The 25,554-nt window shown below is 36.1% G+C and overlaps 1 protein-coding gene across 1 annotated transcript in view; it reads left to right on the top strand.

Moving 5' to 3' along the window:
• Positions 1–404: 404 nt before the first annotated feature.
• CCDC178 (coiled-coil domain containing 178) overlaps positions 405–25,554 on the top strand; it is a 179,131-nt gene continuing 153,981 nt past the window's right edge. The window contains exons 1-8 of the mRNA XM_068397234.1: positions 405–462; positions 2,376–2,503; positions 5,973–6,007; positions 8,503–8,597; positions 9,951–10,151; positions 13,085–13,305; positions 14,721–14,863; positions 22,589–22,746. Coding sequence (XP_068253335.1) covers positions 405–462; positions 2,376–2,503; positions 5,973–6,007; positions 8,503–8,597; positions 9,951–10,151; positions 13,085–13,305; positions 14,721–14,863; positions 22,589–22,746 — 1,039 coding nt within the window. The remainder of the gene's footprint in view (positions 463–2,375; positions 2,504–5,972; positions 6,008–8,502; positions 8,598–9,950; positions 10,152–13,084; positions 13,306–14,720; positions 14,864–22,588; positions 22,747–25,554) is intronic.

Genomic DNA, 25,554 nt, shown 5'->3' with positions numbered 1-25,554 from the left:
CATCTCATAGGTTATCCATTTTGTTTTTCACATTTTTCCAGTTAGTGTTGGTTAACACTGTCATAATAGGATCCAAAATAACCTGTATAATTTTAAAAGCCGGGCCCCATAGGTTGAAATTTGGCTGTCTAGTTTTTTATTTGCTTTTTAACTGTAATTTCATTACTTAAATAGGATCCACTGTGTGATTCGTAATGCCATCAACTGTTCAATTGCTGCTTTTCCCTTAGTAAGAAAAGTGAAAATGGATTTGCTAACCTTTAAAAATACTGTAGATATACCACTGATGGAATATGTTTTTTTTCCGATGAAAATAAGTTTTTAAAATGCGTGTATGTGTATGTATATATGTATATGTATTATTATTTTTCTAATCATTAGGCTGAAAAGTACTACCAGCAATAATGTTTGAAACACAATCATTTTCCTGTTCTTCTAAGGACAGTAATGAGCCATCCCAAGGTAAGTCAGATATGTCTTCTATTATACAGTTTTCAAATAGTTCGATGAAGGGCTTAAATTTAAGACATAAGAAATTATTTTATATTTTGTATTTGTAATATTATATAACACTACTCCGCTTTCTTGGTTCTTATCTGTCATACTGCTTGAAAAAACATACAAATTATGCATTTGTAGACTTTTTGAGTGTCAGTCATTGACTTACTGGTGTTACTCCGTCCTCTAATAATAGTTCAGTTTTCTATCTATCTGAAAACAAAATTGGCTATATTTCACTTGTGATTTAAATTTAATTTTTAGATTTAAGAAAATGGTAAATAATTCTTCTTTCTCACTCAGTTATATTTCTAGCTTGCTTTTACAAAGGGATTAGAAGACTTGCATGTAAAAATGTTTGCATTTACCAAGGAAAACCAAAGCAGTAAGAGAGTAATCTTTTTTCATTAAAGTGGTTCAAAAATTTAATTTTTTTTTTAAATGGCAGTATTGTTAGTTGCATTAGTGATGTAAAGAAAATAAACATAATTTTAACAACAAAATTAATGTTAATTTAGTAAAATGTAAGAATAACAACAGTAGGAGCAATTAGGTGAAATTAATGTTGATTTCAAAATCTGAACTTCTGTGTTGTGCTTCAGAGTATAAGAAAGATACAAAGACTATGTATGCTTTGTTAGGGTTGTGCTGTGTAGGCATCCTGTGAAGGTTTCTGACTCTAGAAACAGGCAGAGCAAGATCCCATGAAATAGGTTTTGATATTTATTTTAGTGGGCTGTCTTTTCAAACAAAATCTTGCAAACCATCTTTTCCATTCCAGTAAGGCTGTTTACGATAAACTAAAATGAAAAGGGCCTTATGTGACCTACAAACTTTTAATGTTTTAGGCTGACACTTTAATTAAAACACTAAGAGATTATTCTTAAAAAAAAAAACCAAACCACCAAGCCCACAGACTGTACATGAAGGTTATCTGGTTATATTTTACAGTTTAATCCCTGCCGCTGTTATTGTTATTTTTGGTTCATCTCCAAGGCACATTAAAGCATTGTATCCCTCTGAACGTAATTAGGTTATATATTTCATGTTTGTAGGACAGCTTCTTAGACTTTTTAATAGCTCTACTGCTAGGTTTCAGTGTCTTGTTCTGGTTCCTGACACCTTTCATTGCTGACCTCTGCCGTCAGATTCCCATTCTATGTATTAATTAAATAGTTAACATTCAATAGTGTGTATCATTTATTTATGTGGTTATAAGGCTAACAGAGTTTAAAGAAAACATAATTGTGAAATCCGCGTGTTCTCATAGAACAGTTCGTTTATGTCATGTAGCTTTAAATTCCCAGCACAGGAACAGCTGTTCTAGAACTTCATCCCTTCATAAGGTTGAAGCAAACATTTGCTGGAACTAAGTGTTGTATACATAAGAGTAGTCTAAGCTTGCCTATAAGGCCCTGTGGCCTTTTGTGTTTTGCTCTGGGCATTTTTATAGTAGCTGCTACCTTTGCCTTTTTGGGATCTGATACTATTTTTTCTCTTTCAACAAAATCCTTGTTGAGGACTAGCGTAAAATCATCAAACTCAATTCGTTTGGGATTAATTATGTAAAATTAATTATAGCAAATTGTATTTTGACCCTAGCCCCCTTTATCATATCTCATCTCTTTGAAATGATTCCTTCATATTCTTCAAGCATTTTTGAATCTCTCTCCTTGATTTTGAGATTGTATTTAAAAGGAATAACATTTTGTGCAAAAAGTGTGCATGGTAATAGGTGTAGCTGTTACATTCTCTTATTAATTTCAGGACTAAATCTTACCAAGTTCCAAATTAAAGGAAGAAAATCACGTATGAGAAAATCTGGTATCAGCCCGCACGTGAAGCTTAGCAGCTTTCTGTATTCTTTCTTTCTCCAGATAAGAATGAGTCGATTGCCGCAAGGCAACGTAGCTGTGCTTTTGTGAATACTCCATTACCCTGTATTAACAAAACTATTCATCACATTCAAGAGTTAGAATTAAAGATGGAGAAATGCTTTCAACAGGTACGTTTATAGTTGAAAATGGCCAAATGCTTTTTATCTTTATAGGAACAAGTATATTTTTAAATAGGATTACTATGTCGATTTTTATAAAACTTTAACTTCATGTCATATGTACTCTCCAAAATAGTGCCCAGGAGGTTCATTTACTAGTCATGATGTGTTTTTCATCTGCTTAACAGTTTTGGTAAATCAAACTATCTTATTAAAATCAATGTGCCACAATATGTAATACCACAAAATGTAATATCGATATATCATAAAGATTAGTAAATTCGTATATGACAATTTAAAAAAAAAAAAACCTGGGGGTCCTAGTGGACAACAGGATGACCATGAGCCAGCAGTGTGCCCTTGTGGCCAAGAAGGCCAATGGCATCCTGGGGTGTATTAGAAGGGGTGTGGTCAGCAGGTCGAGAGAGGTTCTCCTCCCCCTCTAGTCTGCCCTGGTGAGGCCGCATCTGGAGTATTGTGTCCAGTTCTGGGCCCCTCAGTTCAAGAAGGACAGGGAACTGCTAGAGAGAGTCCAGCGCAGAGCCACGAAGATGATTAAGGGAGTGGAACATCTCCCTTATGAGGAGAGGCTGAGGGAGCTGGGCCTCTTTAGCTTAGAGAAGAGGAGACTGAGGGGTGACCTCATTAATGTTTATAAATATGTAAAGGGCAAGTGTCAAGAGGATGGAGCCAGGCTCTTCTCAGTGACATCCCTTGACAGGACAAGGGGCAATGGGTGCAAGCTGGAGCACAGGAGGTTCCACTTAAATTTGAGGAAAAACTTCTTTACTGTAAGGGTGACTGAACACTGGAACAGGCTGCCCAGAGAGGTTGTGGAGTCTCCTTCTCTGGAGACATTCAAAACCCGCCTGGACGCGTTCCTGTGTGATATGGTCTAGGCAATCCTGCCCCGGCAGGGGGATTGGACTAGATGATCTTTCGAGGTCCCTTCCAATCCCTAACATTCTGTGATTCTGTGATTCTGTGAATTCAGATGCACACAGAGTCAAGTTGCTTCAATGATATCAATTGTCTGAAAAAGTTTTTTAATAGTAATCTTGAGTAGATAGATAGTCAAATTGAGCTGTGTGCCATTTTCTGTCATTTATAGTAAGCAATGTTTTTTCCTGAACGGTACTTAACAATTCCTTGATTAAAAAGTTTCTTTACTCTCATATTGAGAGGCATGAATTTGAAAATGTTATGGTTCTTTCCCTAGCAGTACATGATGTTTTCCTAGCCTGTATAGATTTTGTGTGAATAGAACTTGTGTGAATAGAACTGGAAATCTGATGGTTGACAAGAAGCTCAACATGAGCTGGCAGTGCGTGCTTGCAGCCCAGAAGCAGCCCAGAAGGCTAATCGTATCCTGGGCTGCATCAAAAGCAGCGTGGCCAGCAGGTCGAGGGAGGTGATTCTGCCCCTCTACTCTGCTCTAGTGAGACCCCACCTGGAATACTGCGTTCAGCTCTGGGGCCCCCAACATAAGAAGGACATGGAGCTGTTGGAGCGAGTCCAGAGGAGGGCCACGAAGATGATCAGAGGGCTGGAGCACCTCTCCTATGAAGACAGGCTGAGAGAGTTGGGGCTGTTCAGCCTGGAGAAGAGAAGGCTCCGGGGAGACCTCATAGCAGCCTTCCAGTACCTGAAGGGGGCTACAGGAAAGCGGGAGAGGGGCTTTTTACAAGGGCAAGTAGTGACAGGACAAGGGGTAATGGTTTTAAACTGAAAGAGGGTAGATTTAGATTAGATATTAGGAAGAAATTCTTTCCTGTGAGGGTGGTGAGACACTGGCACAGGTTGCCCAGAGAAGTTGTGGCTGCCCCCTCCCTGGCAGTGTTCGAGGCCAGTTTGGATGGGGCTTTGAGCAACCTGGTCTAGTGGAAAGGTGTCCCTGCCTGTGGCAGAGGGGTTGGAACTAGATGATCTTTAAGGTCCCTTCCAACCCAAACCATTCTATGATTCTATGATTCTATGATTCTATGAACAAGGAGAAGCTGAAAAAACAGGCAGGTAAATGAAGAAAGAATGCAATATACACTGTTTTAAAGTATAGTAAAATCTTCCTGTTAACTCTTTGAGAACATTATTAGTATAATTTAAATAATTCATTTTTACTGGAGAAGTGTTTTCCAATGTTAATAAATTCTGCATATGTCTACACTGCAGTAAGATCTCATTGCTGCTTGTACAGACAAGTTGTATTTAAATAATTTAACTCCAATACCGACAATAATGTCATCATAGCAGCACATCAGGAAAACTATCTTAGATTAGTATTCCACAAATGCTGTTAAATATTCTGCAGGGAGATTTCTGCAACTGCAGCATAAATACTAGAAGAATCCAAGGTGCATGAACTGCAGTCATATCTTGATTTACAGTATAGACATTAATTTGATAGGAAATTTTATGTTGCTTCATTCACTTTTATTTAAAATAATGTGACAACAGTGAAATGATTTTAATGTTATTTTCGTCATCAATATACATGAGTTAGATGCATAAGCATTGACATGTCTAGATGTTTATTCTTTTTAATATTAGCTTAAATTGTTTGTGTAAGTCTTGTGCATATTTTCCACATAAGTTCCTGTTAATATATAGAGATTCAAAATAGTCTAAGGCCTCTAGATGGTGATATCATTATAACTATGAGTTGAGAAAAGGTAAAGTTGCTATAATACGAGTGTTTCATTAATGCTCTTAAAAATCAAAATTAGGCATATATACTGAAACGACTGTACTACAAATATAGGGAGTGTGGATTTAATTGTCTATGTGTGAATTTATTTACACCTCGCTAGTAAGTTAAGTATTACCAGCAATGTGTCCAGTTGGCATGGAAAACCTCATATCCATGCTGTTAAATTCTTACCCTCCAAAACAGGATAGACATTATGTGTACTGCTTTTGATGAATGGTTCCTGACGCTTTCCAGTTCCTGAACTGTGCTTGGAAACGGTTTGAGAATGGTTTGGGGATGTGGTAATGTCCCTTACCGCAGGTTGTAAGATTTAGTAACAGTTTAATGGTGTAGGTGATCAAGTTGCTGGGCCCAGAAAACTTCTCTGGCCGTGTTTAATTTACTGTTGTAAACATAGCCCTAATGAAGAATAAACATGTGAAGTTCTGACAGAATCTCTGCTGTAGTTTGAGATTAAAAACAAAGTACAGAGGTTAAAATAGAATAAACAATATTAAGGGATTTTTAAAAAACATTCTACAAAATGGAGTAATATATAATGTGTATGTGCAAAAACTGGGTTTTGCCACTAACCATTTGGAGGTGCAAAGTTTTCAGGAATTCAAAAACTTTGTAATTATTTTAAAATGTTAAAAAGTATTCATCTATATTTACACTAATTAGATCCTCTTATGATACAAAATTCAGTGGCCTATTATGCTTTTTGTTAGAAAACAGAAAAAGTGTGTAGCATCTGAGATGTATAACGGAGTTTATATTTTGCTTTTGCAGTATGATCATGCGTTTAAGGAGGAGAAAATACCACGGTAAGAATCATACGTACAAAATCATACAAAATAATACATTTGTTTTAATGTCAGGTAATTATTTGATGAGATGTTAGTCTGGCTATAAAGTCTGGTCTGTGAACTGTAGAATTTACTAAGTTCTTCTGTAATGTAGAATGCATCAAAACTAAGCATTCATAGTGTCTGCAGGATCTAGTTACTTCAGAAGACCAAAAGTCTTTATGGAAAATTTCTCATATCTCTCCTACTCAGTGTTTAATTTTCAAAGATTCAAGATGATCGCAGGTCTCAGTTAGTTACTGATTCTTCTGAAATTGTGGCAATTGTTGCAATTATCTCAGATACCTAAATATCTTAGGTAAAGGTCCTTATTTTAAGCTCTTGTCACTTTAAGTTTTGGGTTGGAACATGATGTATAAGCATTCTGAATGTTTCTGTATACTTACTCTGATCTTTGTGAAGATCTCTAAATACTGTGCACAATTTTCTGAATTTGCATAGAGTGAAATTTACTCTCGTTTCAGCTTGGCTAGACACAGGGAGAGGACAAGTAATTATAAAAGGGAGTAGGAAAAAAGTTTGAAACAGCCATTTTTTCATCACATGCTGTAATAAGATAGGGGAAAAACAAAGATATTTTTTTTTTCTTTCCCGGGTTTCCTATACTGCATACTGTTAAGATTCTTATTAAATGCATGATTTTTGTGTTTTCAGTGTAGTTTGCCAGCTACTTATGTTTAGTTCAAAAAACTTCTACGTGTTTGAATGGCAAAATTGCACTAGTTTGCAGCTATGTATCTTTAAAGTTAGGGAGCAAGAGAGATGCTTGTTAAAATCAAAACAGAACATAATTCCTAAATTAGAAATAACAAGTTGAAGCATTGTTTTTTCTAGACATGCTTGCACTGGAGATATCTAGACTATATACAGAGTTGTTAAAGGTTATAAATTTAAAATGTAATTTTAAAATGTAAATTTAAAATATAATTTTAAAACATAAAACTCATACAGGTTTTTTTTTCTAAATTTTACATATTGGCTGCATGTATTTTGAAATACACTAAAGAACTCAGACTTTTCCTAAGCTTAGGATACAATATAATACAATAGAATTATATTTCAAAGCCAAGTACTCAGAAAGCAAAGTAAGTCTGAATGTATGACTTTAAATTGTATTATTCATGATGCAGGCTACTTTATGATGTAGTTCTAGTTACAAAGATTAAAAGAGAAGTCTGAAGAAGTGTCTCATACACTAAGCTTGTTGTCCTGGTTGTTTTGCTCGACAAACCCTGTATTTCCCTGCATGTTTTTACTTTGTGTCGGATATACCTATTGAGTTATTTTGTGTTTGCCTACTTATTTAACTCCTGTTTATCAAGCTCCTACTTATGTATCTAATTTGATATCTCTTCCTTCACCAGGTCCCAGTTTTCCTGTCCAATGTCTTACTATTTTCCATTAGTACATAGAATTTTTTTCTATTCCTTATACTTTAGGTGTATTTTTTGTTGATCGAGGAAGGCTTCAATAGTATTTCTTTCAGTCTGTTTTTAGCATTGGCTTTTTGTCTGTTATTTCTTCAGGGAAAAGGAACTTTTTGTGGAGTTCTTTCAAATATATACCTTCACATTATGTATATGTGCGATGTAACGCAGTGACTGCAGATTTAGTTTCATCTTAGCTGCATATGAAGGACCTGTATGTGCTCTTTAAGATGCACGTGTGGGCATAAGGGGGTGGTGGTTGTCCTTCATCCCCTTGTTCTCAACTGCAGTAGGCTAATGAGCTTCTTAAATTCACATGAGGGCTATGATTTGTTTGTGTTCTTCTTTGACTACTTGTGTTACTTCTTTCCCCCTCTCACTTGAAGGTTAAATTTGTCCTGATCTCATTTTAACGAAGCCCTCTTCATCTCTGCTTTTGAGTTTCCCAGATTTCAAAAGCTTGTCTGTTGGAAACTGATTAAGCCTTATGCCTTGATCGTTTTTCCTTCATATCTCTAAAAAATCTTTTTTCTTCATTGTTGACCTTCAAGTTGTGACTTCCCTTAAACTGATAAAACTGAAACTACATCTGACCTGCAGTGGCAGTGTATCTGTGTCTGCACTAAATGCTTCTGCCACTTAGAAGAGTCTGGAAATTATAGCATATATTGCTCCTCTATATTCAGAACTTGGAAAGAGTAACAGCTTTTCTACAACAGTTTCTCTTTGGCATATCCTTGAGTATGAGGACAAAAATTGAAGATCTGTGTAAGTGCAAGATGTAAAGAAATCTGTTTCTTCTATTTCTGTAAAGAAATATGAGAAAAGCATTTATATGGGAATTATACACATAATTCTTCTGTATGACTTGCAGTATTTTTTAACGATTATTCAATTTAGCTACCTAGCATTTAAATGTTAAGATTCAAGAAAGGAAATTTTGACTTAGTGAAATTAATATTTAGTTAACAATGCTAATTTGAATTCAGTCTAAAATTTTGTAGTGACAGTGGCTTTTGTCTACAGGATAACAAAACAGGTCAGTGCTGAATCTATTGAAGATAACTGGTTATCGTTATCCACTAAATTGGATTCTCAAGAGGCTGATGTATCTTGTGAAGGTAAAAATATTTCAGAACACTCAGTCTGAGTGGTAAAAGTTACTTATCCTCATTTAATACATGCTTTGGGTTTGTAATAATAGTGGCTTATCACCTGCTCTCTGTCTTACGTAAATAGAATATCCTTTGAAATCTGTGTGTATCATCTGTCAAGCTGAAAAACACATACATTTTAAATGTTATATTAAGTGCTATTAAGTCATCCTGTTTGCAAGAAGATAATTTATGTTTCTGTATTTAGATCCGTACTGTATTTTAACTCATCTAGGATTTGAACCAGCTAAACTAGTTATGTTGGTTGTTGGAAATTCTAGATTTTTTTTTTCATTTAGTTTCTGTAAAACAAATAACTGCATTGCTGTTACAGGGTATTCATAACATACTCCCAACGCAGAGTTCTGTTTTTTACAGTTTGCATCTTTACTCAGATTATACATTTTTGAATTGTTTTAAGTATTAAAGAGATTGTGTGCAATTTTTTTTAAGCTGATGTGCAACCTTTTAAGTACTACTAGCCCAAGGCGATCCTGTCTGCAGTAAATTGTGTGATAAAATTTCTGTTGATGGCAGTGAAGCTAAAATTTCACTCCAGATTTTAAGTAGTTGTCCTTCTTTTCAATGCTTGCAGTTTTTAATCAAAATAATTTAGGGAATTATTGACTGTGGAATCAAAATGGAAATGTCTTGAACTCTGTAGCTTGTATAATTCCCATTTTTTATACATCAGGACAAGGGATGATGACCTCAAAGAATCTTTTATCAAAACAAATAACTGAGACATTTTTGATAGCCAAATTTCACAGAATGAAATGTTGATGATTTTGTGTATCACGAATAAAACAGTGCTGTTGAGATATTACACTGAATATTCTTAGAACTCCAAAGGCTTTAATGAAGTCATTGATACTTAGGAAAATAAAGCGAAATAAGTATTCTTTAAAAAATTGAGATATTTAGGAACTTGTACTGCTATTCGGATGATTACTTACCTAAGCAAGGAGGCAAAGATGAAAATTTTATACCTTCTATATTAATATGTCTTTGTTGCACTCTGCATTAGAAATAAGCTGGAAGAAAATGCCGTTGAATGTGTAAGTTTTGTTTGTAACCAATTGTGCTTGCCTTGAGAGATGTGAAGAGGCTAGCTTTATATTGAGAAAGAAGCTGGAATAAAGAGTGTATGTTTAAGCCTTCATAAGAAATAATTCTAATGTATTTTTAAAGGCAGCAATATAGCCAATTGTTCTTACTGTGATACATGCGAACAGGCCAACTTTGTCTTGAGAATGAAGCTCAAATAAAGAGCATATGATTAAGCTTTCATGAAGAAATATTTTTAATGTATTTTTAAAGACAGCAAGACATTAACCTTGAAGCAGGAAACAGAAGCTTTGCTACTGGAAGTTACTGAGCTAATTAAGTGGCTGGAGGCTGATCGTGAGGAGGCAGAAAAAGCTTTGGAGTTGGAGAAACAGCGAAGGAAAAAGCTTATCATGAAAATTGATTGTATGTCACTTTGGAGGCTTCAGCAGCTCCCTGCAGCCGTGCAAAAAGGTATTGGTATTGAAACTAAGAATATGTATTATTTTTCAGTTAGTTCATTACCAAGCATAAGAATTATGATATGGTTATAGTTGTGTTTACTGTAAAAGGAGTACAACATTTACTTTTCTGAATTTGATATGCTTGAATATATATCCAGAAAAAACACATGTGGAAACTACTATTGAATGTTCAGCATTGTTTAAGAAATAGTGTAAAAATACAGAAGACACTCTTAAGGTGATAATAAACACAGTTTGGGGCAAGGAATGAGAAGCTGAAAGAGAATTACAAAATAATGCTTTTGAGTTAAACCATAGATTAAACCACAAAAGAAAAAATAAATTTATTTTGAGAAAAATTAAAATGTGATAAACTTTAATATAAAGTACTTACATATTTACTAGGAATTGTTTGGCATAACCATTGATAGGTCTCCTTGAAATCCCAGATTCTAAGGATGTGTACTATTGCCTTTTGTGATAAGCTGGCATCTACACAATAGAATTAAAGAAAAAAGAAAAAAGAAAGCAGACACTTAGCAGCTGTATGCTGTTTGTCTGCTGACTCATGGTCAGAAGCAGGTACCATCTGAACCTAGGCTTATAGAAAAGTTGCATTAATTGTAACAGTAGGTTCCTGGATGTAAAATCACAGTTGGTTCTCTGGTGCATATTTTGGTGCCCATCATCCTGAGATCTTTGACAAATGCCTCACAATCCAGAGTGTGGTGACAGTGCAAGAGTCTTCCATAACTGTGTTTACTGGTGGGTAAACACTGAGTGAAAATCGGTGTATAATGGAGGCAAGCCAGGAGTCATTTAGTCCCAAATACATTCTCTCTCTCTGCCCGCCCCTGCTCCCCCCTCCCCCACCCCCTGCCTAGGAAGGCAAAATATCAAATAGTGCACATCCCTAACAATATATGAGAATCATGTATGTATGTTTGTTTGTTTATCTTAGCCAATGGCTAACTCTTGACTTGGAAACTAGAAGCCTATGTTAAGGTGCTACCAGTTTGCAGAGATTGCTTTCCTTAAAAGCAATTGCCTCTGAAGGACAATTTACGATGCCCTGAAAATGAAGGAGGAGATTGAATAAAGAATAAGAATTAAAATTCATTGATAGGTTAGAAACTGCTTTCAGGAGAAAATTCTCTGGCAATTGAAAAGTCAATTTTACAGAAGCAAAGAACTGCAAGAAGAGAAGGTTGATAATATAATCTTCATTCTTCAGCAGAGTAGTTCAGGATTTGAACTTTTTGATGTACTTACCTACAGTGGTGCACCTGTAAATAATTTTTGCATGTTGCTATACATTCCTGTTGCTTTTACTTTACTGTTTAGCATTTTCTATAAGTATCAAAAGTTTGAAATAGTGGAATATAATTAACATATTTTCAATTTGTTAATATATGCGCTGATACAATATTTTTTTAAAAAAAGGGCAAAACAAACCAGCATGAAGTTTGGCTGTGACAATTAACCAACTTTTCTCCCTTGATTTATCAGTGGACCATGTCAGTATGACATTGTGTCCTTGGAGTAAATTTGTAATTTTCGGGATTATAACTTTTCATAGTATTATCCATAAGAGAAAAATTAAGCTAAAATGGAATTGAGGATAAAGGGAAAGGACCCTCAGGGATGTTATAATTATCCCTAATCTAAGTATTACAGACCCAGGAGATTCTTAATTAAAAGTTTGCATGATCCATTCAGACTAGACACTAATTCCTGTTACTTTGTCAGACTTCCCTTGATTTCCATTGTTGCTATCTCCTGCTGCATCTATGTCCTGTAGCACACTCAGGTAATTGCAGTGACATAACCTGTCTTCAGAAATTACCTCCTCTGAAATATAAAAAAAATCCAATGTAAAACACATTTTATTCATCTTAGTGTTAGGTATCACTTTGTATGATATAGAAAAGCCACTTATTCATACAATGTCTCTTTAACTTTTAGTAGCAATGAAATAATAATTTTGTAAATTTGTATTTTATGTCTTGTTAACACAGCAAAATTTATCAGCTACTAAGGGATTGCATTGAATATTCCAAAGCTTCTTCTCAGAGCTAGAAAGCCCTATTTTCCTCAGTAAAATGTGCTGCTCGCTCTCAAATTTATGGCAATGTTTACTGCTCTTGAGACATTTTCTGACTTTTTTCTTATCTGATAATCTTACTTTACTTTCCCTAGTTTCATATCAATAATTTTTCCATATAGAACATCAGCTGCTACAGGACACCATCTGTAATATCCTTTTTTTTTCTCAGCAAAATAAAATATATGTTGTCATTCAGCAACCAGTGGTGTAGTCACGTATTTTCTTATAAGGACTGGTAGGAAATTTATGCCAAAGTCAGAAAAGTAAACGCAGCAAACTAAATTGAATTAAGACTGACATACTTCTGTGTGGCAACATGAATGTTTTGTTTGTTGGCTTTGAGTTTGTATTTTTAGTTTAGCTTTTTGAAGCCACATTTAGTTCAGGAAGTGTCCCTGAACTGAAAATAATCAGCATATTAAGAGGATGTGGGATTTATACTTGTGCTGTTCTTCCTCTGCATACATGTGTCTGTTGCTGGAGACTAGGAAGCTCAGTAGAGCTGTTCTTGTGTTACAGTAGCCTCCTCTAGATATGCCTTAAGGCTAGATGTTTTAATTTCCTTCATAAAAACAAAACAACCCCTCACTTTGAAGATTTGCTTGAATTACGTATTAGGATTATTAAGTATGAGTTTAAAAACAGTTCGACTGTTAATGCAATATTTGGTGATGTCTTTTGTAACCAATGTCCTCTTAGCGCCTTCAAAGTAGTTTACAGCAAAATTTTGCAAGTCTTATACTTAGCATTGTGACAACGTATTTCCTAATCTCACTAGGTATTCATTGTGTCACTCAGACACTCACATTTTTTTCTGCTAATTATCTTTTTAACAGAATATGAAATGTGTGTTCAAGATACCTTGGAGCTACAATGGCATTTTGATTGTAAAAGCCGTCAGCTGCGAGAGGTACAAAACCAAATACTTCAGATAGAAACAGTCAACAGACAGATTCAGGAGGATATAGACTTCTTGAAGAAACACAGCCCTCTGCTGGAAGAAAAGCTGAAGCTGGAGAGTGAAGCTGTGAAGGATGTGTTGCTGGCTTATGAAAAGGTAAATGCAAACAGGGATTCTTCTAGAGCCTTTCTGCTACATAGATGCAAACCCTTCTAGAGAACAGTGGTCTTTTGGAAGTACCAAAGGCTGTTTTAAATTTTGCGCGCAAAGATTGCGAATTGTGTGCCAATAACGCCACATACAACCACGCAGTGCAGACAGAATCCAGAGAGGATAATGCCTTTGGCCTTTAACAAATGTCTCTTAAGCATACGTAGAATGTAATTCTAACTTGGTAAGTTGATTTCATGTGGGATTTTTCATAGGAAAGGTAGAAAGCACATATCTGATATTTGGATAGATTCTTCTCAGATTTCTCACAGGCATCAGCATTTATTCCAGAATATGGAGATGTTAGAAGCTGTCCAAAAAATGTTTGTAAGTTTTAACTATTGTTAGTGTTGATGTACATTTTTCCTAATTTATTTGTTGATAGTATTTATTGATAATAATTATTATTTGTTGATAATAAATGCAGAATGTGGATAATGTCAGGCTGAATAATCAAAGTGTAGCAAAGTTGTAGGTCTCAAACCCCTCTTTTACATAGGTGACTGCTGGTCTTGCACATTCTGTAGGTGATGTTTAAGTAATGATTCTGTCAGATTACTGAGTGAAACCTCAGTGGCTTCTTTTAACATTATTCTTTCTTTCTGCTCCAGAGGTCAGTATCTTCCCGTGGAAGTAGCCACCTTTTCACAATAACTTCAAAGTTTTGTAACAGAATGAAAGCCTTCTTGCTAACATTTGTTTATGTTACACAATTTTACAACACACATTCTGTCGTCTTTCTCTAGGACTGTGCTAGAGCACAAGTCTTATGAGGAGTGGCTGAGGGAACTGAGGTTTTTTAGTCTGGAGAAAAGGAGGCTCAGGGGAGACCTTATCGCTCACTACAACTACCTGAAAGGAGGTTGTAGCAAGGGAGGCGTTAGTCTCTTCTCCAAGGTAACAAGCGATAGGATGGGAGGAAACAGCCTCAAGTTGTGCCAGGGGAGGTTTAGATTGGATATCAGGAAAAATTTCTTCCCTGAAAGGGTTATCAATCATTGGAACAGGCTGCCCAGGGAAGCGGTGGAGTCACCATCCCTGGAGGTATTTAAAAGACGAGTAGATGTGGTGCTTAGAGACATGGTTTAGTGGTGGACTTGGCAGTGCTAGGTTAACGGTTGGACTTGATGATCTTAAAGGTCCTTTCCAACCAAAACAATTCTATGATTCTATGATTGTATCTATTGCAGACCATGCAGAATTTGTTGTTAAGTTGTATGATGTCACAAAGTACTACTTCAACTTTAAACTTCAATTTTTAAACTGCAAAGAATAAGACAAATATTGAAATTATTTTTTATTTTACACATTATGTATGATTTTATATAACATCTTTCAGAAAACTTGTTTTATTTTCTTAGACATCAAAAATATATAGTGAAGTTCGTTGTGAACTCATGGAAATCCAAAAGGCAATGAAAATAATTGAAGAAGAATCTGAAAAGAAGATAAAATCTGTGTATGAGAAAATTAAATACGCTGAGATGCTATTTTCTCAATACAAGTAAGAGCTATTCAATACGGTATTATAATGTCCTGTTAGTTTTGATAGTGATAATCAAACTGTAGAAAATTTGCTTTTAGAAATCATTTTGAATTCTGATTTTTGTAAAATTAATAGAATGGTACATAAAAGAAGTGTTTGCCTTGTCTGTCTTAGCTTGCATTAGCAGAATAAGGAAGGGATGATGTCCAGAAATATACACAAATGGAAAGTTCCATGAATCAACTCCTAAAGCATGCCATTTTTACCTTATTTTACTTACTTACGAATTTTTAATCCCTTTGACAGAACTTTTTGCTATCATTCTTGTAGACTGCACAAATTACTTGCATTGAATATCAGCACTTATCGTATTGCCATAGTTTTGTTATTATTATAACTTAATTTTGAACTTGCATATTAACCGAACAATTCTAGCCAACAACACATACTTTTGAACTTCTTTTTTTTAGCAAACAAACAGAATTACTATAACTTCATTGGATTGCAAGGTAGCTTCTATATGGCAATGACTTATGCTGCAGTTTCCTCACTGTAATTGCTTGTCAGGTTATTAACCCCTGAATTATCAAGCAGAGCTATAGTAACAGTAGGACACCACTAATGGCCAGTCACTGACAAGTAATCTCTCTGTCACTGAATGTACAGACAGAGTCAGCACCAAGAATAACTATGCCAAAGAACAAGGATACCGAGTACTTTCATGTTTGGTAGGAGGTTGCACTCTACTGCATATGCCTATGGCTAGTTGCCAGGTTTTATTTGGCAAAGTAGCAAGTGACACAGTGACTCTTTTTCACTTGAGATGAGGAAAGCATAATTGAAAGACATCAGTAAATTTTTGAGATAGATAACCTTACTGGCAGTAACAGATGTTTCCATACCGCAGCCATGTGACAGCAACTGTTCTTCAAATATCAGGTATTTCAAAAACTGCATGGCAGTTATGAAGTATATACATTTTGTAGTAAGTCATCAAATTTGGTCCATCCTATTCATTTAGAACTACTTAGATTCACTAGGAATTTATATGCCAGTTCCGTTATTTGAGTTGTGCTATGTACTACCTGAGTTGGGAAAGCATGCACTCTTTTGGTATTCCAGAGAGGTGATGTTAGAAAGTGCCTGATGTACAGTAGTGGCTGTAAACCTGTCCTGCTCACTGATGCTTCATTCAAGGCAGCAAGACTAATGATAGTGGTTTGAGATGTACATGCAAACTCATGCAAACTCATGTCCTTGGTAACCTCATTTCAGTAGGTGTTAATTTCCCATCCAGCAAAACCATTGCCAGAGACTGTCCCATCTAACTCCCATTCCCTGTTTCTTTTCAAGGATCATTCTCGTGAGAATTCTCTATAGAGTTGGCCGCATTAGTTTACCTAAGAGAAGTAAAGGAGCAACTACAGAGCTGAAGAGAAGTTTCTAGTTACAGAATTTCATAATTTTTAAAGAAATGAGGGCTTTAGAGGGATGTCTGTTATACATGTACCACCTCAAGTTAGTGCTTTATTTCTTCTACAATCATTCTGTCTATTCAGAATTAAGACACTGCGGTTCTCTTACTGCAGGATGTCTGTTTCCATACACTGATCCATTCAGCTCACGGGAAGTACTGTGAACACAAAATGCTCCCTGATCATTTTTAGATGAGGATTATGTTTATTGGACTAACAGTGGAATTTAGACTTCACAAAGTTCCTGGCAGTAGCATTAGGTCCCTCAAAGAGATGGGTCATCTGTGTCTGCTAGATAATTGTGTGATGCTAGAATGTTGTGACAGTCTTTCCCTATACTTCCAAATATGGCTGTGAACTACAAGAGCTACTCCTCACAGCAGCACAGATGTAGTTTTTGTAAGAGCTGTTATTCAGTTCTGCTCAGTGAAAGACTATTTGACAAAGGTGGTTCTCATCTGTACGTATCTAAGAATCTCATGCCACATGTCAACCCATCTTTGTCAAGAAAAGGTCAAACTCTAGAAATTGCTACTAGCAGAAATAAACTTTGTGATTTTGCATGTTTACAGGCCAGCAGCCCCCTGCCAGACTTTCTAAAAAGACAGAAAGTAAGCAGTTATGGATAGCTTATTGTCATGGTTTAACCCCAGTAGGCAGCTGAGCCCCACACAGCCACTTGCTCACTATCCCCAAGCAGGATGGGGTGGAGAGTCAGAAGGGTAAAAGTGCAAAAACCTATGGGTTGATATAAGGACAGTTTAATGGGTAAAGCAAAAGCTGCATGTGCAAGCAAAGCAAAATAAGGAATTAATTCACTCCTTCCCATCAGCAGGCGGGTGTTCAACCATTCCCAGGAAAGCAAGACTCTATCACACAAATACTTGGGAAGACAAATGCCGTAACTCCGATTGAACGACCCCCTTCCTCCTTCCTTGAAGCTTTTATTGCTGAGCAGACGTCATATGGTGTGGAATATCCCTTTGGTCAGTGTCCCAGCTGTGTCCCCTCCCAACTTCTTGTGCGCCCCCAGCCTGCTTGGTGGTGGGGTGGTGTGAGAAGCAGAAAAGTCTTTGACTCTGTGTAAGCACTCCTCAGCAACCGCTGAAACATCTCTGTGTTATCAGCACTGTTTTCAGCACAAATCCAAAACATAGCCCCATACAAGCTACAATGAAGAAAATTATCCCAGCCAAAACCAGTATACTTATACACAAGCCCATTGTAATTACTGCATTCTGTTAGTGAAATATCTTTTGTAGGCTTGTCTTCCATGGAGGCTCACACCAAATCCTCAAGTAACTGAGTAGTTGTGAGCTCTTAGGGTACTGCGAGTGACCTTTTTATTTGTTGTACCAAATAAGAAGAATTGTTACACTTTTTAACCTGTATGTAAATTGTTTTAGTAATATATGATAGAATAAAACAAGGCACACAGTAGAATTTGGGAGTAAAGGGACATAAAGAAGAGGTCATAGCTGCTCTAACTGTTTTCTGTTGCTTTTAGATTTTCATTTCATTTCTGTGTTCAAGAAATAATTGGAATTTTTAAGTGTGATTGTTTTGCTTACCATTTATGATGCTCAGTAGGCCATGGTAAACAGCTTCACATGATTAAAATAGTGGGTGTTGGTTGTATCATTTCCAGTTTCTTTAGGTTATAACATCTCCGCAACTTTATTTCAAAAACTGGTTAGTGCTCCGGAACTTGAAACACCTTTTTCAGTCCCACAGAAGGAGTGCTTACTGCCTGCCTCAGAACCTTGCAAGTTGTTAAGCCTGCAGCACAAAGTAACACTGACTTTTGCAAAACATAGCACTCTTACAGTGTATTTTGGGGTAGATATGAACCTCAGAAAATCATTACTTTGGCTAATATGGCTGGTACTTTTGATGTCTGCTATGCAGGGAGATCTGTGCTTGCCAGTCAGCTAGAGCAGAAACCTTACTGACACATTCTTGAAAAAAAGGAAGGTTATTTAGGTGCAATAATCCTGTTTCTTTAAGATACCATATCACTGTGGGTCTCTTTGCCATTGGCACTAAGCTGCAGAATTAAAGAAGGATCATAGCTCTTCCTGTAATATGTTTATACTTTAATATGGGAGGAGGAGGCATCCTGGGTAACATGAATTTGGTCAAACGATGTTACTGCTCGAGTAGTTCCAGCCTTGCACTCATAAGGTGTCTGTGCACTTGTAATAAGATCCCAACTGCCTATGTCTCAGTAAGGATGAGTCAGTCTAGGATAAAAAAATGTATTTTTCTGTAAGATGGATGGATTAGTAATACTAGAGAAATAAGTGTCTCTGACTTGTTTCTTTTGTCAGCATGTCTGAATTTTTCCTTTTTTGATTCCTGCCTTTACAGTTAATTTCTTGGTCTTGTTTTTCTTGAGTTCAGGATAATTTTGACACTATATTAGAGGTATTTATGCTAATTATATTTTTATTACCTCTAAGATTAAAAAGATTCACAGTCAACATGTTTCTGTTTAGTTAACTAAAGCTTAACTTTTTTTCATTTCAGAGCCTAGTTTGCAATCTGGAAAGAATATTAGTATATGAAGATAAAAATTGTAGTCAGAATGTAGCTAAAACCCAAATGTGATTCTCCAATTAAAGTCATTACATGTGTCTAAACAAAGGAAGAGGTGTGTGAAGAGTAGGAAATAATACTTACTTTTGATGGATATGAGCCTGTGAATGCAAGCTTCACAATGTCTTCACAATGTTTGGAATTTTAATAATAGCTTAAATATGTGTGTAGAGGTGATCCGATCAAATGCTTATTAGCTCCTCTGTGGGTTCCAACTGAGAGAAATCAGAGAGCATGGACCCTGATCCTGTAACTGGTAAAGACCATTGCAAACCTCATGTTGATTTTAATTATGGGAAAGATTAGGTCCTGAGTAAGAAGTATTACCAAAAATGTAGTGGGATTTGTTACTCTGTATTCAGATACTCTGCAAGTCAGTTTAGTATTTCACTGGCCTATTTCGTGTTCTGTCAACTTGTCTGAATTACTAGCTGCTGGCAAGAATTGTTAGCAATGGTTATAGTGATCCATTGCTGGAGGTGATTTTATTGTGTTGTATCAGAATAAATAATGTTAAAAGTATATGATTTTACTTTTCTTTAATTTTTTTTTACTATTCCAGCATATCCTACTATTACACTTTATTCCTTATCAATTAATATTTACAAAGTGTGGTCAGCAGTGATTTGTTCTACTCTTGTAGGCAAATTGCTGTAGTTTGGGAGCCTAAGCCTTAAGATGTATGCAATGATAAATATTGTATGGTGATCCTTCTTCATTAGCCTATATCCTCTGTGACATGGATTTTTACTTTGTTCCTTCTTCCTATCTGTTTCCTAAAGCAACTTCCATTATTTTTTGTGTGCTTTCAAAAGAATTCTGTATTTTATGACCTTTCCAAGAATGTCCTCTGACTCCTTTTCACTTCTGTGATAGACTTTTCTGAAATGGGTTGAAAGATAATGCAAACAGTATTCCAAATTAAGCAATGTCAATGACTTTAACAGGGACATCTTACTCTCATTTTTTATTCTAATGTTTTTCATCCTATTTCTTACTTAATCTAACACCTTCTTGGCTTCTTTAACTGTGCTAAATGTTGAGTAGATTTTCTGAGTGTTTATGGAAATACATACATGTCTTTCTCGACTTCATACAGTTAAGTTAGAATATTAAGGTGTACTGATTGCTTAATCTCTCTGATCTTATACTTCTTTTGAGTTTGGACACTAAATGGTACGTGCTGTTGTGTTCTTCAGTTGCTTAGTTTGTCCTGAAATTTTTCTTAGTTTCTTAGTTCTTTTTGGCCTTGCCTATTGCAATCACATTATATGCAGACTTTTAATTTCACTACTTCTTGCCCTTTCAGATAATTTGTAAGTATATCCAAGCAACAGATATGGGATTTTGAGGTACCATCCTGTTGACCTATTCTTTCAATGAAAATTGATCATTTAATCTTACTTCTGCATTTTTTCATTAGTATTAGGATTTTTCATCTTGCCTTCTGACTACTTCACTTTTTAATAGTCTTTTATGCAGGATTTTGTTCAGTTCCCTTTAGAATTCTGTCACTGTGTGCCAGCTGTCAGCTTGCTTAGCAGTTGTAGCGCAGCATGGACAGTTTTTCTGTTTTGTTTTTGTAGTCTTGGTGGAAAACAAGGCTCATGAGTTTGTTTCATGTGCAAGAAAGTAAGTGTGGTGTTTTCCTGTAACAAGCCTTTGTTCTGAGGTGCATTACAATTGCTTTACAGGAACTCTTTGTTCTTTTGAAACAAGTCATAATGTAAGTAAAATCCCCATGATGATGGCAATAGGTAACTAATACTGGAAATTCATCATCTATACTGATAGAAATATACCATGTATGTTTTCTGTTTCACCTAGTTAAGTGATTTCCTATTCATACCACATGACACTGATGTAGACTGTTGTGCACCTTGCAACCTGTTTTGTTTGTGTGAATGTAGATTAAACTAAAAATGCTAATGGTGCAAGTGTTTTTAGTAATATCAACATATACAGGAAAAAGTCGAGTAGAAGACTTTTTTCTACCCCTCAGTGAAGAAATTAATTTTTTTTGCCTACTGTATCTTTTTTTTCCCCCAGCCATTTGCTAGACTGGTAATTAAAGTCATACTTATGTTACAGAGGAAGTCGACCCTTCAGCTGCCATCTGAGGAGGACTAGAATAACATGTGGTATTGATAGGTGTGAGAAAGACAGATTTGTGGTGGCACAGACTTGAAAGACTGTTCTGCAGTTGATACTCTCTTCTTTATGTTCAGTGTCATCAGTGACAAAATGATGAAGGTTTCATGAAACTCAAAATACTGAGGCTGGGATACATCACACAGCACTGTCTGTTATTTTTACACATATTCCCTGTGGCTGGTAGTACTGTATTTTTCCATCAGATTGTACTCAGAAAGTTGTAGCTGATAGGTAATATGAGAAGAAAATTACAGTCTATGCCTGTTACATGTCTGTCATTAGAATAATTTCAAGTATCATTTATGGTTCTTTCATGGGTGGTGGGACCTAAGAAAGCAGAGGTGTTTGAAGTGCTAGGTTTCACACTCATGTTGTATATATTCTGTGACATTTGGAGTGTGACTTTGCAAATAAATCTTTTCTCCATCACTAGATGGAAATCTTGGAAACAAAGAAAGGAAGAGAGTCTATCAAATAATCTTGTAGGAATGGTTCTTGAATTAGTGGTGAAATCTCTTCATTATTGTTTTCTGTTGTTTTACTGTGTTCAAGTATGCAAAAGTTGTTTAGGTTTTATTTGGGTGGTAATGCAGTAGACGTCTCTAAAATTCAGCTACTGTTGGTCTTAGTTCTGTTGCAGTGGATCGATTTTGCCATTTAAGGCATGCTTTGGAAATGTTATTGACCAATATAGTTCTCTGGGTAGCACGGGGAAAACTCCTCTTTTCTGCCTGCTGAAACAATAATAACATTAATGGACAAGCACCGGCAGTCATTGTAAAATTTTAACCTGGTGTCCCTCTATTTCTTCTGCCTTTCACCAAATCCATTCTCATACACAGCTGTAACAAAAGGCCCACAGTCTATAATGAGACCTAACAGTGTCTTGTGGGAGTGTTTTCCTGACGCTTGTTGTAGTTACTATTATCTCTTCCTGTAATTATGACCAGTGTTCCTTCTCATAATGCTGATAAATATGCTATTCAGAGTGAAAGTGAAGTCCTTATCCCCTCCTTTGACCTTGCTTGCTGTCTGCAAGTTCCTTTTTACATGAGGAATTGATGTCAGTAAAAAATTTGCTTCACAAATGACATTTGTCCACAAGATGACAGTGCAGTGGATTGATTAAGTGAATATGGCTCTGAACTAGATTCAGCCACTAGCAGAGAAAGTTGACTCCTATTTTGTTTAATTAACGTGTGAGCTATGAAACAAAGTCTTGTATTTAAGTACATCAATACTCGTTCCGAGGTCCAATTAGAAGTTGTAGTGTTGGCAGGCCGTTTAAGTGCAAGTGAACTGGTAGCATGAGTAGTTTTGATATCTGGCTGAAATTGCATGAATGTGCCAGGGTAGATATTTTGAAATTCTCTCATGCATACGTGTTCAAGAAACATAGTAGAGAATCAAAGTAAATCTTTACTAATTCAGATCTGCTTTACATCTACTTTATGGAGAGGGACTACCTTGGAATATTTCCAAATAGATGAATTCACTTTGTGTGTATTTCTATTAGGAATGAGTTAAAGCATTCTGAATTTATTTGGACCGAATACTGTATGAAGTTAAAAGAAACAGAGGAGAAGATTATAAAGGATGAAAAACACCTTGAGGAGTTAGTGAAGCAAAAAGCAGAAATCCAGGAAGATGCAAAATGTTGGAACAGCAAAGTGAGTCTTGAATATTTATAAGCAAGCAAGTAAATGAGTATCTTTTATTGAAAAGTATGTGAATGCCTGAATATTTTGTATGTTTTAGAGTTAAGGTCCTCTGTAAAAGTAAAAATACAAATACTGATTTAAAAATAAAAAGTGCTAGATTCTATAGAACTCTTATGTACATTCTTCTGTTGTAGTATTTTTCACCTTTATTTATTAAAATATCATAATCATCTCACATTCCTTTAAGTGACCTCGATATTTTTAGTTGTTGGGTGTGTATTTTTAGTTGTTGGGTGCGGCTAAACATGAGCCAGCAGTGTGCCCAGGTGGCCAAGAAGGCCAATGGCATCCTGGCCTCTATTAGGAATAGTGTAGCCAGCCGGTCTAGGGAAGTGATCGTCCCTCTGTACTCGGCACTGGTGAGGCCGCATCTTGAATACTGTGTCCAGTTCTGGGCCCCGCACTTCAAGAAAGATGTTAAGGTGTTGGAGCGAGTCCAGAGGAGGGCGACCAAGCTGGTGAAGGGTCTGGAGGGTCTGACCTACGAGGAACGGCTGAGGGAGCTGGGGTTGTTTAGCCTTGAGAAGAGGAGGCTCCGAGGTGACCTTATTGCAGTCTACAACTACCTGAAGGGAGGTTGTAGCAGAGTGGGAGTCGGCCTCTTCTCCCGGGCAACTAGCGATAGGACAAGAGGACACAGCCTCAAGCTTCACCAGGGGAGGTTCAGGTTGGACATTAGGAAGAATTTCTTTTCAGAAAGGGTTATTAGACATTGGAATGGGCTGCCCAGGGAGGTGGTGGAGTCACCATCTCTGGATGTGTTTAAGAAAAGACTGGACATGGCACTTAGTGCCATGGTCTAGTTGACGTGGTGGTGTCAGGGCAATGGTTGGACTCGATGATCCCAGAGGTCTCTTCCAACCTGATTGATTCTGCGATTCTGTGATTCTGTATCTGCTTAATATTGCTTATCTTCTTAAATCGTCTGGAAGAAAGTGTGCGTTTAGTGGGACAGCATAAATATCCTCTTGATTTAGTAGATTTGTTGACCTGAGATAGCGCATAATGCACTCTTACAGCATGCAGAGTGATAACCCATTTTACTTAAAATTCCCCTATTTTCTGCTATATCTGTCTAGCATTAATTTTGAAATCTTGTTGTACTTGACAGTTTAAAATCTGGAATTCCTCACACCACCTGACTAGGAGTTTTCAATTAAGTGACAGCTCCTTATGTGGAACCAGTAGAAAATGCCTAAAACAGGGTCTAGATGCCCACAACAGAACTTGTTATTTTTTACATGTATAATATGTTTATATATGTATAAATAAAGTATTAAATTCTTTCCCTTATACAGTACTGTTGTGGTTTGTGCATCTAGACAGCTAGGTCCTGCTAAGGATCCAGTGGAATCCAGAGTCTATGTGGAATATTTCTGAGAAGCTGAATCTACCAAGCATGCTCAGAACTTAACAAAGAAACCCAAAGCACACACTCCACAAAAGTAAAGATATAGTCATATACAGACAGCAACCAATGGACATGTTCTTGACGTTTGTTTCCAACTGTGTATTGTGGTTTTCTTCCTGTTATTGGCACCAGCAATTGCTACCAACTGATAACTAGAAGACCACTATTTCAAATAGAGCCAGTACTTATTAGTAAACCTTTCTTTTTTTCCCTGGATTTGTTTCTAGCTGGGTTTGCCTGACATGCTATACTTCGATAAGTGCTACTTGGGTATTAAGACCAACACAAGGAAAAGATAGAAAGGCACAACAGGGGTAAGGTGGAGCATGGAACTGCTCGATTTGGTGACCACCTGTGGTTTGATTAGTTTATGTAAAGGTGAGACAGAGTTAGGTTTAGCATAAAGCTGTTCTGTTATTGTTAATTTCCTTCAAAAACGTGACTAAACCAACTAACTGAATAAATCTTTACAAATAATAGTGGATTTTCAGAAAGCTCAAAGTGATTCTTCTGATCATCATAAAAATGTTACTGGGATAATGGAGTTATTTTGGGAATTGAGAAACAGTTGAGGTTATTTTCAGTGACTTCAGTGGGGTTTGAATTGGATCTGAATTATAACATGACACTTGTCACATGCATCAACAATTTTGAAGACAGAATTAGTGATGTGAACTAATATTTTTCTGCACTTTTTTTCCTGGCGTTTTTTCCTTGTTTTAATTCATGCTGTTGTTTAAATTTTATATATGACCTATTGGGAGCGTTACAACTTTTGGCACTGTAAGGACAACTCTTGAGTTTTATTTTTTCTGTATTACACAGATTTGCATTACAAAAGATATATGTATGCATTAAATCCATTTTCTGTATCTACCTGGGCTTTGCTCTTCAAAGATTAGAAGAAACCCTTCGTATAAAATTTATCTCATAGTTAACTATTCCTCCTTTATTCTTTTATCTTCGTTAATTACCTGCACAGTGTGGCAGTATTTCAGGTCATTCCTGTCAAAACGTTTACTCTAAAAACATTGAAAGAAGGAAAAAGATTTCTAAATAATGTTTTTCACATGTACTAGCAATTGCAAAACTGGGACATTTTGCTCATACTTAATCTGTTGGGGTTTTTTTCCCTGTAGATGTAACCAATTTCTTTGTCTTTCTTACACTTCCCCTGAACTATATTTCATAGGATATTTTACATATTGAAGGACTTAACAATTTGCTTTTTTATCTCCTTTTTCTATATTAGTAAAGGTGCTTCTTTGCAGTTTTTCCTCACAGATCAATGTTTCTAATTCCTAACCATTCAGGTTAGGACCTTAAGTCCCCAACTAGTTAGGAAGGTTC

Source organism: Nyctibius grandis, chromosome 3 (assembly GCF_013368605.1).
Source record: "Nyctibius grandis isolate bNycGra1 chromosome 3, bNycGra1.pri, whole genome shotgun sequence".
NCBI lineage: Eukaryota > Metazoa > Chordata > Aves > Nyctibiiformes > Nyctibiidae > Nyctibius > Nyctibius grandis.
The sequence above is the reverse complement of the archived record's forward strand: the minus strand, read 5'-3'. Positions and strand labels throughout refer to the sequence as shown.